This window comes from Lactuca serriola, chromosome 5 (genome assembly GCF_051521515.1).
Source record: "Lactuca serriola cultivar US96UC23 chromosome 5, Lser_US96UC23_V15, whole genome shotgun sequence".
NCBI lineage: Eukaryota > Viridiplantae > Streptophyta > Magnoliopsida > Asterales > Asteraceae > Lactuca > Lactuca serriola.
In genome coordinates this window covers 362,831,757-362,847,525 of record NC_136412.1, presented here as the reverse complement: position 1 = coordinate 362,847,525, position 15,769 = coordinate 362,831,757, and the positions used below count along the sequence as shown (strand labels likewise).

At 35.0% G+C, this 15,769-nt stretch overlaps 2 protein-coding genes across 3 annotated transcripts; both read left to right on the top strand.

Annotated features, from left to right (window-relative positions):
- The first annotated feature begins 608 nt into the window (after nucleotides 1-608).
- ATOEP16-4 (Mitochondrial import inner membrane translocase subunit Tim17/Tim22/Tim23 family protein) lies at nucleotides 609-2,137 on the top strand. Its single transcript, XM_079004131.1, has 6 exons — nucleotides 609-787; nucleotides 876-927; nucleotides 1,119-1,150; nucleotides 1,424-1,457; nucleotides 1,548-1,615; nucleotides 1,708-2,137. Exons 1-6 carry the CDS (start codon nucleotides 716-718, stop codon nucleotides 1,843-1,845), a joined length of 396 nt encoding a protein of 131 aa, XP_078860257.1. The 5' UTR covers nucleotides 609-715; the 3' UTR covers nucleotides 1,846-2,137.
- Nucleotides 2,138-4,479: 2,342 nt separating this feature from the next.
- On the top strand, nucleotides 4,480-7,564 carry LOC145055741 (caffeoylshikimate esterase-like). 2 transcript variants are annotated; one of them, XM_079004129.1, is made up of 8 exons: nucleotides 4,480-4,685; nucleotides 4,767-4,857; nucleotides 4,944-4,976; nucleotides 6,237-6,383; nucleotides 6,625-6,779; nucleotides 6,858-6,995; nucleotides 7,089-7,187; nucleotides 7,246-7,564. In XM_079004129.1, exons 1-8 carry the CDS (start codon nucleotides 4,665-4,667, stop codon nucleotides 7,498-7,500), a joined length of 939 nt encoding a protein of 312 aa, XP_078860255.1. In that variant the 5' UTR covers nucleotides 4,480-4,664; the 3' UTR covers nucleotides 7,501-7,564. The 2 variants fall into 2 exon arrangements, with proteins under 2 accessions (XP_078860255.1, XP_078860256.1); XM_079004130.1 differs by having other exon boundaries at nucleotides 4,488-4,685; nucleotides 6,649-6,779.
- Nucleotides 7,565-15,769: the final 8,205 nt, after the last annotated feature.

The following is a 15,769-nucleotide window of genomic DNA, read 5'->3' as shown; positions in this document are numbered from 1 at the left end:
TGGTATATTGACTACATGGGTTAAGGTATTTTTTTTCCAGTTTTGCCTTTGTTACCATATATATACTTGGAGCAAACCCAACAAAATTTGACAAACTCAATCACTTTTATGTTAAATTTGAAAAACATATTTGTGTTACAAATATAAAAGATTAGTAAACTTAAGAGTTTTCTTGCAAATTTATTAAACATACTTAGGATAAAAACATAAAAGATTTGTAATAAAGACAAAAATGAGAAAAAGAAAGTGCCAAACTTTGGATATTATTAGACAAAAAACGTCTGATAAAACCGATAAAACAAACTTAAAGGCTTTAATATTAAAAACCCAATAAAATACTATTTGTATTATTTTTAGATGATATGATGTAAAAGTGATAAAATTGAGTTGTAGATGGTTTTGAAGGCGACAAAAATGAGTTTTTTTTTTTTTTTAATTGTCTTTTTGTAAGTGACACACATTTTTTTTATAACTTCGGAAGCGATAAATCAATAAATCATTTAAAAAAGAAATCCAAAACACCATCTATTATTGATTCTTGAGAGAGATAATTTAGACAAACCCAAACACCTCATAAAGTCGAAGAACGTGAACGAAATACAATTAGGCAACAATAGGAGGGTTTCAATTGAAAATTTCCAAAGCGACATTCTACCGTGTGAGAACTTGGGCCCAAAAGCGGTATTCTCCGAAGGAGAGAGAAAAGAAGGAGAAGATGGATACAGAGTGGTACAAAGACGTTCCCTGCTCTTCGATCGCCGTCGAGTCCATCATTAGCGTCGGAACTGTAAGTACTCTCACAACGCGTTTTTAAGTGATATACTACGTTAAGAGTTGAAACACTTAGAAATAAAATCAAAATCTTAAAATGGTAGGGCGGATTAATCTGGGGTTCATGTGCTGGTTCCTACGATGCGAAACAAATAGGTAAACCTACCTTATGACCTATTTGCAGCTATTCATTTGTGTTATCAGTTGCACCTTGGTTTTTACTCAATCATATATGCAAACATTTGTTATGTTTTGATGCTAAATTGACCAAGGATTTGTTGTTAAAAGAGAGTGAAACTATCTAATTAATCAGTTTCTGAATTGTTTGTTGTGTGAACATGATTTAGGTCTGACTGGCATTCCCCGCGCTTCTTTCGTGGTAGGTTTCTTCCCTCATTCTTTCTTATTTTAGTAGAGCATTTGACCTGTGGATTTCGATTTGAAGAGTTGAAAAAATGACATGAACTGTTTCCTTAATTATTTTGGTAATGATAAGCAATGCTGCTAAAGTAATCGGATTGACATGAGGGAGAAATGCAGGCAGGCATATGGTGTAACCAATACTGCAGCAGCTTATTGTGATTAAAGAAGCAGAAATGGGTTCACTAAGTTTGTTGTATTTAATAGTTTGGTATCTGATGTTCACTTGCAGGCCAAGACGGTTGGTAAATACGGGTTCCAATGTGGTAATCTCATATTTTTAAAGCAAAGGTTTACAAGTTGTTTAATGATGATTGTGCTAAGTTTATGAGTAATTGTTTGTGGTCCATTATTAGGACTGTTTGCTGGAATATTTTCATTTACACGGTGTGGGATTCGAAGATACCGCAAGAAAAACGATTGGGTAATTAATAACCTTACAACATTCTCATTCCTATTATCTTGTTTGCAAATTGCAAGAGATGTGGGTTGTTGATTTATTGGAAGTTGGAACAGGTGAATGCTCTGGTTGCAGGTGGGGTTGCAGGGGCAGCCATTGGTGCTGGAACCCGAAACTGGAAGCAGGTGGCTGTCATGACTGCTTTCCTTTCTGGATTTTGTGCCATTGCTGACCAATCAACACCACCAATCTGAACAATCAATCTTCTTCCTTCTTCCTTCTTCCTTCTTCCTTCTTCAACAACACCAACACCAACACCAACAACCTGCTGATTATTATAACATATGTTGCTCACCAATCAAAAGAGTAGACATTATTATATTTATATAGGCTATATAGCATGATTCCAACTTTAGATTAGGGAGGAGGAGGAGGTTTAACTCAGACTATATGAAACCGTGGATTGGAACCTATTATGTTATGTTATCTCCCTGGTTAAACCCCATATTTTTTTTTAATCAACAACAAAAATATTTATTTAGTTTATATGATTCTATGCTCAACTTGCTTATTTAAAATCAGGCAGGCCTAAGTACATGAAGCAGGTGAAAGTTGAAACCCTGGGTTTGTTTTTGTCTATAGACTATAATCATATAATCATGTTATAGTTTGTGTTATCTTATGTGCACATTTTATTTTGGGTACCATGCCCTCTTTCTTATCTCTTAATCAATTGTCCGTATTGTTTCCCCAACACAGCTCCTACCCATTTATTTATTATTTATTATTACTATTATTTTAGAAGGGAACACATTGAATCAATTCGTTATATTTGACAAAAATCAAACGTAATTTTTTGAAAGGGTTAACATTTTTTTCCCTTCTTTCCGGAAGAGACTTAGAAACCTTTTGAAGTTGCAACAAACCCAAAAAATATCATAAAAGGGTAATGAATTTTAGAGTTTTAGATCAGCATTCTGGTCAACATATCCGGACTTCTGGCTCGGTAAAACATATCCAGATTTCTGACTCCGTAACAATGGCTAAGGCTGCTCAGTATTTGGATAAAACCGAATTGTCCAATTGGACAATTTGGTTCGGATTTTTGGATTGGTTTTCAATTAAACCGAATTATTATTTTGGATTTCGGTTTGGTTCTGGTTTATAAAATAAGAATCGAATAGTCCAAAAAAACCGAATAAACGTTTATTATTTATTTATTTATAATATATATCTATAGTTATCTATTAATTTTGTAATTTATTTTTTAAAATAGGTTTAAAACGTTTCACCCGATAAAAAAACATTAATATGTATCATCTCTCAAAAGTTTTTTATCTATAAAATATTTAACTATCATATATCTTTTTAGTAGTTGTTTATAAATTTAAAATCACAACTAAATAATTTGTTTTCACTTCTTATGTAAAATTGGATAATTTTTTAATTATATGTTATTTTAAAATGTTTCGGTTTTTGAAAACCGAATTGTAAAAACTGATCCAACCGAATGGTAATCGGATCGGATCGGATCGGATCTGAATTAAGTTTGGACTATTCGGATCCATGTTTTGAAAACCGAAATCAATTTAGATTCACTTGATTGGATCGGATCAAACCGATCCATCCAAACGAACACCCCTAACAATGGCTTCAGCATCATAGCCCTCGCTTTACATCTTTAAAAAAATAAAATAGAAATTACAAACCTTTCTAACACATAGATTCATTTATATTGTTGTAACCAAGACTAGAGCTTAAATTCGTTTACATCTAGATTATTGTAAAGAAGCAGACATGGCATATGTATATGTTGTTCAACTTTTGGTTTGGTCTCTGATGTTCACTTGTTGGGAGGGCAAGACCAAGACCGTTGGTAAATATGGGTTCCAATGTCACGGTTACATTTTTATTTATTATTTACATTTTACAGGCTCTCTTAGTCATATGATTGTGTTAAGTTTATCAGCACCAAGTTCTATCACCTTTGCCTTATTGTCTTCCAAAAAATTTCGAATGCTAAAGCTATCCATGAGGCATAACCTGCACTGCATATTGCGTATTTGTGTTTTGAAATAGCTGTGTGGCCGGCTAGGATGAGAAAGATCAGTGAAGTTGTGTTTTGAAAAACCATTGTGATTGTGATTTCGCCAAACCAAAAAGAGTTGGGCCTAAGATTTGATCTTCTTCTCATTTTGTTTGATCAATCTATGATGATCATGTTATGCGCACATGCCATCTTATCTCATCAATCATAAATCACCATAGATGATGATGATGAGAGAGAGAGAGAGATTGTCCGTATTCACGCCATGTCTAAGTTGTAACAGATGCCCACCACCACCACCGCCTCATCTCTTTAACTTTATTTCAATATATATATATATATATATATATATATATATATATATATATATATATATATATATATATATATATATATATATATATTCTTCAAGGAAACAAATTAATACAAAATGGTTTTAAAACTATCATATTTCATGATATAATTAATTATTATTTTAATCAGATGTTCAAAACGATTGAAAAGTTTTAGTAAAAAAACATGAAAATAAAAATAAAAAACGTCCCATTTACTTTACTTTTGATACGTTTCATTGCCGTCCCCTTTGTTTGAAAAAAGAATTTTATTTTATGTTGTTTTCTTAGAAAATGCAATATTTGTAATTTCTACCCGTTTTAATATATTTACACATGTATTATAAACTATTATTACAAGCCTTCTCAACATTTTGTTTTGTTTTGTTTTTGGATAAACTAGTCAGCCTTCTTGTGTTGTAATCTATTTATGAAATATTATCTATCTATATCTATATCTATATAAAATATAAAGGAAAAAGATATACGGGCGGGAGAGATAACAAAGATTCTCCACGTCATCGTGATGGCTGCTAAAATAAAATGATGGAAACACACGGTCACAGGGCATGGGTCTGGTGTAGCGCAGAGAAAACAAGAAGAAGCAAACGTCACTCTTTTTCTCCATAACCATAACCTCTCTTTCCTCTTTTCTCTCCTTTGGCTTTCCAATTCATCCTTGCCAACAACATTAATGGAGGTCAAGTATCAAGAGGTTGTTTTTCTTCATCTCTCTCAATCTTTAGCAAATCTGGCATAAAAATCTAATGTTTTTTTTAATCAACTTACCTTTCAGGAGTACATTAGGAATTCAAGAGGAGTGAACCTTTTCACTTGCAGATGGCTGCCTGTTTCTTCTCCAAAAGCTCTCGTCTTCCTCTGCCATGGTCAAAACTCACAAAAACGCAACATTCTTCAAACATTAATCTGATTTTCGGATTTACTAGCTAAATAACGATTCATTTTTTTGTAGGTTATGGCATGGAATGTGGTGACTTCATGAAAGGTTCTTAACACTTCATGCCGCTTTTTTTTTTTTTTTTTTTTTTTCTCTTTCTCTTTTAATCCACTTTATGTGTGTTCAATTCCTTTGCATTTCAGTTTCTCGTGACATTTTCTATATCACTATACTATTCTTCAGTTTTGACCATGTCTGCCTGCCTGCCATCATAATATATCGCTCCCGACTTTGATTATCCAATGATTCCATAGTTTAACTGACAATAACAATTCTGTTGTTTGTACTTTGTAGATAGATTAACTACGACAATATTGTATATGGGTACATAGAATCAAGTTTTTCCACATAGAGGATGATAGAGACCAGTCTTTTGTAGCTTTCTCATTAAGGAATATATTCAAGTGTAGATGTGGGTGTTCTTTCCATTGTTTTGCTGTTTTAAAAACGTTTTCCAAAATCATGAATCGACATCCATAACTAATAAACTGATAGAACCTACATTTCTCCCTATTTGTTTATGAGAAATATCTTGCTTTTTATTAACAAATTTAATTACTTTATTTTAAAGAATTTGTGAGCAAGCATAAGTTGTTTGTGACTTTATATGCTCAATGGATTCCACATTTAGGACATGAATGTACCCCCACCAAATGGTGTGTTGGGCGATGTGGCATTGTATGGGTGGGGGAACACCACCTCACCTCACCTCACGTGAAGCGCCCTACGCACACTCCTGTGGTTTCTCACCGCACTCAAACCTCTCTTTTTCTTCTTTGCGTGCACCGCGCACGCGCGCGCGCACATATATATATATATATATATATATATATATATATATATATATATATATATATATATATATATATATATATATATAGTGAGGAAAAGTGTGGGATGATCATTTCCTATTTTATGGGAGAGTTAGAGAAAAATAAAGTGGCATTGCACCGGAAAAGTGAGGAGAGTACATCCTCTAGTCTTAGACTATCCATAATTCATAGTTTGATGGAAGTGCTGGAATGAGTTGGAATATATAGTTGACATTTAATTAATTAAACTCAACCATAATGAGATGTTACATTGACGTTTAATGTAGGAAATGGAAACACTTTTAAGTTTACATACATATTTGATATAGAAAAAAATATAAAGTTTAACAAACAATTAATTGAATCCAGTTTGGAGTTTTTAGAGTAGAGTAGTATTATTTGGCATGGATATTGATTTTTATGGTTGAAAAGTTAGATATGTAAAATAGAATAGAGAAATAGTAATTGGAGGTGTGTATTGTATGTATATATGTAGGATGTGGGACGAAGCTAGCAAGTCATGGATATGCGGTGTTCGGGATAGATTATGAAGGTCATGGGCGATCCATGGGTGCACGTTGTTACATCAACAAGTTTGATGACCTTGTCACTGATTGTTGCACCTACTTCAAATCCATATCAGGTCAGCTCAGCTCATTCATTTTCATAAATCATGATATTTTTCTTCTCTTCATTGTTGTATAAACAAATCAGCCAACCTCATTGAATAGCATGTTATGGACCACAAATCATGCATTATATATATATATATATATATATATATATATATATATATATATATATATATATATATATATATATATATATATATATATATGTCGTGTGTATGTATTTGGTTTGGCTAAAATAAAATTAATGTGCAGACGTTAATTTTGTTAAATTCTCAGAAAAGGAAGAATACAGGAAGAAGAAAAGATTCTTATATGGAGAATCAATGGGTGGTGCAGTTGCCCTTGTTGCACACAGAAAAGAAGCCCATTTCTGGGATGGCGCTGTTCTAGTGGCTCCCATGTGTAAGGTATATATAAGTAGGATCTATTAATTTAGATTGATTTTATTAAGTAGTTAATTGGTACATATACATATACATACGTAGATATCTGAGAAGGTGAAGCCCCACCGGGTGGTGATAAGCATACTAACAAAAGTAGAAGATGTGATCCCCAGATGGAAGATTGTTCCTACAAAGGATGTCATCGATTCTGCTTTCAAGGACCCTGTTAAGAGAGAGAAGGTAAGTCCATTACACTATATACATATTTGATATTTCATGAGTGTAGAATGTGAAATTAATTAATATATGCATGTGTGAACGGAATAATATTAGATACGCGGGAACAAGCTGATATATCAAGAGAAGCCGAGGCTTAAAACAGCTCTTGAATTGCTTAGAACAAGCATGGCGCTTGAACAGAGCTTGAACCAGGTAGGTAGTAGTAGTATTAGTCTCCTTTTGTTTGAGTGTTTAATTTTGGAAATGGCAGGTGAGGCTCCCTTTCCTTGTGTTGCATGGAGAAGCAGACAGTGTGACAGATCCAGAAGTAAGCAAGGCTTTGTACAATGAAGCAAGCAGTAAAGACAAGAGCATAAAGATATACCCTGGTATGTGTCATGCCTTGACCGCTGGTGAGACCGACCAAAATATCCATATTGTCTTTGCTGACATCATCTCTTGGCTCGATGCCCGATCATCATCATCCCATGCTAGACACCTGCTGCACCATCACTCCGCCATGTAAAACAAAAAATATTCAGACTTACTTGCATCAATTCAATTATAAAAATATTATTAACATCATACAACCATGAACCATCCATATATAGGAAAGTACTCATCAGAATTAAAAAACAATAACCATCACCATCCCTCTAATTCCCTCTATCTTTAAAATAAATGGATCTCCAAACGATATCGGTATTTGTATTCGTGTGCATATATGCCTAAATACTAATTAAGACCAGGAAAAAAACATTATATTAAGTTATTATATACCGTTGTTCAAAATTCTATCCTTGTATACCTAATTGCCCATTACCATTAGTATTAGTAGCACCATCCCACTCTTGTCATTAATAATTAACTCTTCATTACACCTTTCAATTTTGTTCCAATTAATGTTGTAAAAACTTTACGACAATTGTTCTTGTAAACTATATACGCCATTCTTAGTTTTTGTTTCGTATGAAATAACTTCAACTGCTTGATTGGTTCAACACTTGACTTCACGACATTGGAAATTGAAAGTTGAGTGAAAATATTTGAGGTTAAGTTAGCTCCTTTTTAGTCACTAGATGCATGAAACAATTGTGAGGATGATTATTACTTATTATTAGTCAAGATCTATAAAATAGAAAAGAAAAAAAATATTATAGTCCAATATAGGGATGAGCTTTAGAACCGGACCGGTTCGGAACCGGAATCGGTTTTCCTATATTGAAGAACCGGGAACTGGACCACGGGTTCTAGTGCCGGTTCCAGTTCCGGTCCCAGTTTTTTGGTTATTTTTCAAACTAGAACTAGTTGAAATATTATAGATGAGATGTTATCTTTGGGAGTTTGTAAATGATTCAATATTTAACCAAATTGTGACTTTTTACATTCTGAATTGAAGTACAAACACTAAATTACATGATGAAAAAAGAATCAAGTAATTCTGACCTCATATGGGTGAGTTATGCGTATTTTAAAAGCAGGACAGATTTAAAAAAAATGTTGAAACAAAAAATACACAGCATTGATATGTTGTTTTCCGGGGTCTATAACTGATTTAATATCTACCCAAAGTATGTGTTTTTATAGTCTAAAATGAACTACAAACATCAAATTACATGCTGGAAAAAAATTAAGTAATTCCAACGACATATGAATGAATTATGCTCATTTAAAAAAATGTGACAAATTCAAAAAAAAAATGTTGAAATAGAAAAAACGCAGCATCGATACTTTTTTTTTTCGGGGCATGTGTCTGATTCAATATCTAACCAAAATATATGTTTGTACAGTCAAAAATGAATTACAAGCTCCAAATTACATGTTGGAAAAAAATCAAATAATTCTGACTTCATATGAGTGAGTTATACGCATTTTAAAAAATGAAAAAAAAAATGTCAAATCACTTCCGGTTTTTAGAATCGGGACCGGTTTTCATAAAAATGGAGAACCGGTAACCGGACCTTGTTACCAATTTCGGTTTCAGCGGTTCTAATGCTCATCCCTAGTCCAATCCCATCCTACAGTTAGGTTATCCTCGGGCTCACAATTCTTATATTTTATTTGTCCATATTTAACCACTTCAAGTCTTGATTGAACTTTCAACCGCAAGTTACCAAGTCATGATTGTGGTTGTAGATGGAAATATGGAACCAAGGCATTAAGGTATCATAAATGTTTTATAGATGCCACTAGGTTTCACAAAGGATTTAATGTTTTGCCTATGAAGATTTTGGGTATTAAGTTGTGATGTTGAAGATTACCACCTCTAAGAATGAGTTTCAACGACCTAGGCATACCGATTGTAAAAAAGGCACGATACCGTTCAGCCTAAGGGAGTGTTTGAGATTGTTTTTTAAAGTCACTTATTAACTTATTGACTTTTCAAAAAGTCAATAATTTAAAAAGTTGTTTGATAAACATTAACTTTTTAGATAAAATTAGGCAAAAAAAAATGATTTTTCAAAAAAAGTGATGACTTTTTGGAAAAGTTAATAAATTGATGACTTAATTGCAAAAATGGTCCCTGTGGTATGCAATTTTTTGGGGTTTTGGTCCAAACCACGAGTTTTTTGGTTTTGTGGTCCTTTTGGACTGATTTGTTTGTGAGAATGGTCCCTGTACTTAACACCCGTTAAAAAGAATCCGTTAACCCCCTCATGTGCCTTGCATGTGAGGGTATTTCTGTCTTTTTACTTATAGGGACTGTTAGGCATATCAAACCCAACAAATAATAGGGGTACAACAGACTCCAAATACACTGCTTTAATGCACTAAAAAGTAGTACAGGGCAAGCAAGGTCGAACCACAGAGACACATGACAAAAGTCTATACCTCTTTGCGTAAGGTACTTTGGTCACAAAAGGGGTTTGTTTGCAAAAGTCAAATAATAAAAATAACAATTAACTTTGAAACATGCAGAAAATGAAATAGATTTGTAAACAAGTTGTAAAAGTGTTTCCGGTTCTAGTTCTCAATGTTGTCATTTAACCTGATTGTGACATGATGTAATTTATGATTGCTATTCTAAGTTGGTACTGAAAGATATTAACACGCTCTAATACCTCTCGCTTGCCAAATTATCTAACCAAAACACGCTCTTTGACTAAACCTAGCTTTACTAATTCAACCTAAACACGCTTTTAGATTGTATTGAAAAACTGCATTAAGTTTTGTACAAGCTTCCTGTAACGCCCGTGTTTCTAGGCTAGGCATTAATATTGACATAATGGTCTAGGTTAGCCTTTGTAACTCATTTAGAAGAAATGAAAAGGAATTATATGAATATTATGTGAATTATGTGTTTTATGCTTAATTATTAGGGTTTAATTAATTAAGAATAAAAATGAGCGTCAAAAATTAAATTTTAGATAAAGCCGATATCTATTAAGAAACTTGTAGTGGGCGTGACACGGATTACGGATATATAAAGAATGCCGAAATCCGAGTTATAACGAAGAAGTTATGACATGTCGAAGTTTCGCGACAAACCAGCACGGGGCTGAATGTCGTAAAAAGTGAGTTTTCGATAAACTACTTTTTGGCCTTAGTGATCTACTCGTAGTTTTCGTTAAACCGAGAGTAAGTATAAAAAGAACGTCCAAATCTGACTTCGTATGAGGAAGTTATGATTTTTCGAAGTTTCAGCTTAGCAGTAGACAGCTAAAAACTCGAATTTTAGATCGAGTGATTTTTAGCCGACACAACCTAAACGAGAATCGAAGGTCTCGTCATTAGTAGCACAACGATAAAAAGTCTGACGAAAACGGACTTCGGATGAAGAAGTTATGAATTTTTAACTGATTTCTTGTCCCGGTCTGTTAAAAATAATAATATAAAAATTAAATTCAAATTTAGTCGACGAAGTCTAAACAAAAGTTGTAGAGCGTAATTTTACCTACGCGTGCATATAAAGAACGTCAAAAACGGAGCTCGTATGCGAAAGTTATGGATTTTAGAAGTTTTGGCGCGAAAACCAAGAAAATTCGCATAGTCACGTTTTTGCCACGTCACCTTTGCTGAAAGAGTGCCACGTGTCCGAAATTGGTGAGTCATGCGAAGCCACGTGTCGCCTTCCCTCACATGAACAGTAGCTGTGTGTCAGATTCTGATTCAACCGAAGGGAGGCCAATCCGAAGCTCGCAGTTGGACCGAGCCTCGCACCACCTTAGCCTCCGAGCCTCGCAGATGGACCACTAGACCTCGGTCCAATCAGGAGAGGACAGCGAGGCCTTCGTACTTGCAGCCACCTGCGCACCCTCGCCTGCGGATCCCACCACCAGACCGACTTCGGACCCTATAAATAGAAGGGTCATGCGAGCCTTCTCGGGTACTTTTTGGAAATTGTAATTTTTAGCCCCTTTTTCCATATTTTCTTCATCATAGCATCCCCCAAAGCCCCGGTATCGATTATAATCCCCGGAATACGCCACGAAGAGCCCGTGAAGCCCGGAAAATTTATCTTTTCGGTTTTGAAGCCCGACCTTTCGCAGAGCCCGGTTTTTCAATAAAACTCTCAGTTTTATTAGAAACGATCGTTTTAGGCACCGAAGTGCTTCCCGGTTATCGTTAAATCATGTGAGTGTGTAGTTACTTTCACCTTACACATATATTGAAGTATTTTCTTTAAAATACGTGCTATGTGTAATTATATTGATTGTTTAATTAAGGTGACTGTTGAATAGATGGTTTATATAAGTTTTAAACTGTATATATATATTTTTTATCTACAAATATGTTGGGTAAAACATGGATAGATGAATTAGATGATGTGTGATGAAATAAAAGTGATGAGAGGTATCGGTGTTTAAGATGATCTACTCATCTAGCATAGTATAGACAACGGCCACAGACTATTTTAGATAATCCAGTGGAACATTAGTAGACTTGTAATCGGTTCGTATATTTGAACTATATGTTCATAAAGTGTTCTTGAACTATATGTTCATTAGGTGTTCTTGAACTATGTCTTCATCCGTTAGTTCTTCTTTTTGACACTATTACGTGTCGGGGTACGGGAGCGTATGGGAGTACTTTATCAGTATTTTCCCTATATTTTTATTTGGAAGAGCTTTGGAGTCTTTGTTCTTTTATGAAGTGATCGGACGAGCTTCATGAGTTAGTGATATAGATCATGAGTTAAATAGCGGGTGTGTGATGAAAAGTGAGTTGGATAGGTGAGATGATCAGTGATATAGATCATGAATTGAAAGTGAGTGGTGAAATATGGGAAAAGCTTTTACCCAAATGTTGGCGTGAGTGGTGCAATATGAGAAAAGCCCTTACCCAACGTTGACCCCAGTTATTCAGCAGAGTAGGGATGACAACCATGGACTGTTCTAGACGGTCTGTGGAACACTAGCAGGCTCGCAACCTGTAGGTATTAATGGACTTAAGTGTTCATTCGATGTACTCTAAGACCCCCATCATTCAGCAGAGTATGGATGACAACCATGGACTGTTTTGACGGTTTGTGGAACACTAGCAGGCTCGTAACCTATAGGTGTTAATGGACTTAAGTGTTCATTCGTTGTACTCTATTCCCCTCATGAGTGCCTTTAGGTCATGTAAGGCTGGGGAACCCCTTAAGTATGTTCATCAGCTATATGGAAAACCCATTGACATGTATTGCGGGGGGAACTCCCGTGGGAAATACCGTCGATAAATAAGAGTTATGGACTTAGTATATGGAAACCCCATTGACATGTATTGCGCGGGGGGGGGGGGGGGGGGAGGGGGGGAACTCCCATGGGAAATGTCGTCAATGAATAAGAACTATGGACTAGCACATGGCAACGATGTGACTTCGTGCCTATTTGACATAAATTCCTGAAGGAAAGCAATGTTGTCACCTTGTTGGTTGTTTTATGTTAGGATGTCTTGTTTGACATAACTTGCTGAGGGAAAGTAATGTTGTCAGCCCGATGTTTGTTTTATTTGACATAACTTACTGAGGAACCCCCAAAGCAATGTTGTCACCCCTAGTGATAATCCTTAGCCTAGGTCCCTTATGATAGTTGTTTTAGGGACGTAAAGTGAGGATAATGGGAATGGGTAATAAGGGTTATTTTGGTTGATGGAATTAATAAATTTATTGTTGATTGAGAACTTCAAAAGTTTATTATTTATTGTGGGTTGAAAACCCTATATGCTCACCAAGCTCCCAAGCCTGACCCACTCAGTTTAATTGTATCACAGGTATCGATACAAAGTTGCTTTACACTGAGAGATTAAAAGAGAAGTAGATCACTAGTGTAAAGGAATGTAAGTTTTGTTTATGCTTATGTTTTTGTATTGACAATGACATCCCAATGGTTTAAGTGAATAAAATACATTTCTTCGGAAATGATTTCATAACATATGTATCATGTTTTTCTGGGAACAAATTCCGCAAGGCTTTTAATCAAATGATTACTCTGAAATTATTTTATAAAGCATAAAATAAATCGGTCTTTTCTGGCCGTGAAATTGGGGATGTCACACTTCCCAACAATCTTCATTTCTTCTCATACGCTCGGAAGTGTGAAAACATGTGATAAATGTTTTACAATAAGAAAACTTATTGCTTGTTACCAATTATTAACTTAATAGAACGATTAGGTGCACTAAAAGTTAATTAACTACACAAAAATTCAGTTCATGAAAGTGGCCAATCAAACACAAATCAAATTTAAGGGTTCTAGTTTAAACAAAAACATAATCACTAGAATAGAATCACAAATCAAACATCAGATCACATGCTTCAAGTCAAGCAATCAACATGTTTTGAACAAGAACTAGAAACTAGGGTTTCTTAGCCACACATGGCTAAGAACAAATAAAAAAAGAATAAAGATGAAATTGAAATGTTTAATGCTTACTAAAATGAAATCAAAAGTATTTGCAATGATTAGGTCTTCTCAAAAACTCCAAAAAGTCTCCTAGAATCACCCAAGATTGCCCAAAATGCTCCCAAAAACCGTTCTTCCTTCTAAAATGTCGACCTCCTTTGTTTTATTAAGTTCTCACGTGCATTCCATAAGACCATGCATTTTTGGCATGGCCATGCCTTTTGCCCATGTGTTTTTGGCATGGCCATTTGTCTTGACCATGTGTTTTTGGCATGACCCATGCTTTTTGCTAAAACACAAATAAGTCTTCACTGTTGGCTCCATCTTCGGTCAAACTTCACCACGAGTCATGTTGCTCAACTATGAGATGATAAAGGACAAACACGACCCGTGTCGGTGCGACAAGAACCGCGTTTCAAATGTAGTCATTTACTATGATGAAAATGCAACAATGAATCGGGTTATGTCTTCATGTTTCTGCCATGGAGTGACCGGTTCATCTTCTTTTCATGCTCCAAAGCTCCATGCCTCCATGCTCCGAGCTCCACGCTCCAAAATGCCTTCAAAATAAATCAAAAATGGTGAAGTACCAGACATTCTTAATGAAATATGCAATTGTCCAAATAATTAACTAAATGCAAGAATTATGAAGTAGAATGCTATGAAATGACATAAATAACATGCAAAATAGGTGCATAAAATGCACCTATCAGACCTCCCCAAGCTTAGACCTTTCTTGTCCTCAAGAAAGAACAAAATCGAGAATCACCCTAGAGAAGACGATAGGAGACTAAAAAGAAACTAAGAAGAAAAGAATTGAAGGAACGGAAAGGACTAAATGGAATTAAGAGTGAATGCTTGCACTAAAAGAAAAAAAAAACTAATGAAAATAACATATGTACAAAAAAACGGCTATTTCTTCCATTTCTCCTTCCTGACTTGCAATCGAACAATGGTGGTTTGATTTTGTGGAAAGCTCGCTTTGGTGAAAACGTCTTGGATACAACTGAATTCCGGAAGGAGGTTTTATGCTTTCCCTACTAAGGATTATGTTTGTGGGTTTTTTTTTGGGGGGGTGACCCACCTATGTGTGCTAGGAGTAAAACCATCATACCTGGTCTTCTAAGAAACATAAATATGTTAGAGGAAAGATGGAATGGGCTGGTAAGAAGTATCAACATGTTACAGGAATAGTGCAATGGACGTTTGAGCTGGAACAACATGTTAGAGGCAAGGTGTGATGCATTGAAGGATGAAGGTTTCAAGCTGAAGATGTATTTATGTACAAGCTGGTTTATGTTTGTGATTGTTATCTGTAGTATTGTGTCTATGTAAGGGATAGGGTTAGACAAATGTGGGGGTTTTTGTTGATCAAGTGATGCAGAGTAAAAATGGTATAATTTTGTTGTAAGTTGACTTCATCATGTTTGTAATGAATTCCAATGTTGTTAATGATATAAATGATATTCAAGTGTAAAAATGTGTTCAAATGTATATCAATTGTCAAATATAAGCACGTAAATAGAACCAAAAATGTAACAAAAGTACATTACCAAAATACGTGTCATAAATTGACCAAAATGCACATTCCATTAACCACATGAGTGGAACCAAAAACCATTACCAAGTTAAGCATACAAGCGTCTGTGCACCATACATAACCACATCATCAAACCATAACTAAAGTTTTCAAAAACAAACAGTTTTTAACAACAAGCAACTAAATAGTCATTGCACCACAACAAACAACCAAAGTCACTTCTTGGATTGATTCCCACCTTGCCCTGTACAGGTCCTAGAGTTGTGTCCCTTATTCTTGCATTTGCTACAAGTAACACTGATATGTTTCCTTGATAGCTTCTGCACTCCATCATTTGTTGGCCCTTGGGAATGTTCTCCTTGCACCCACTGACTCCATCACCTTGACTTGCCTTCTGCCTTTTGCTTAGCCTTTCACCCTCACTTTGT

Coding starts and splice junctions, on each gene's coding strand:
- LOC145055741 (XM_079004129.1), top strand. CDS start 4,665: ATGGAGGTCAAGTATCAAGAG. Junction 4,858..4,943: donor TCTCGTCTTCCTCTGCCATG/GTCAAAACTCAC, acceptor ATTTTTTTGTAG/GTTATGGCATGGAATGTGGT. Junction 6,384..6,624: donor CTACTTCAAATCCATATCAG/GTCAGCTCAGCT, acceptor ATTAATGTGCAG/ACGTTAATTTTGTTAAATTC.
- ATOEP16-4 (XM_079004131.1), top strand. CDS start 716: ATGGATACAGAGTGGTACAAAGACGTTCCCTGCTCTTCGATCGCCGTC. Junction 788..875: donor CCATCATTAGCGTCGGAACT/GTAAGTACTCTC, acceptor TTAAAATGGTAG/GGCGGATTAATCTGGGGTTC. Junction 1,616..1,707: donor ACCGCAAGAAAAACGATTGG/GTAATTAATAAC, acceptor AAGTTGGAACAG/GTGAATGCTCTGGTTGCAGG.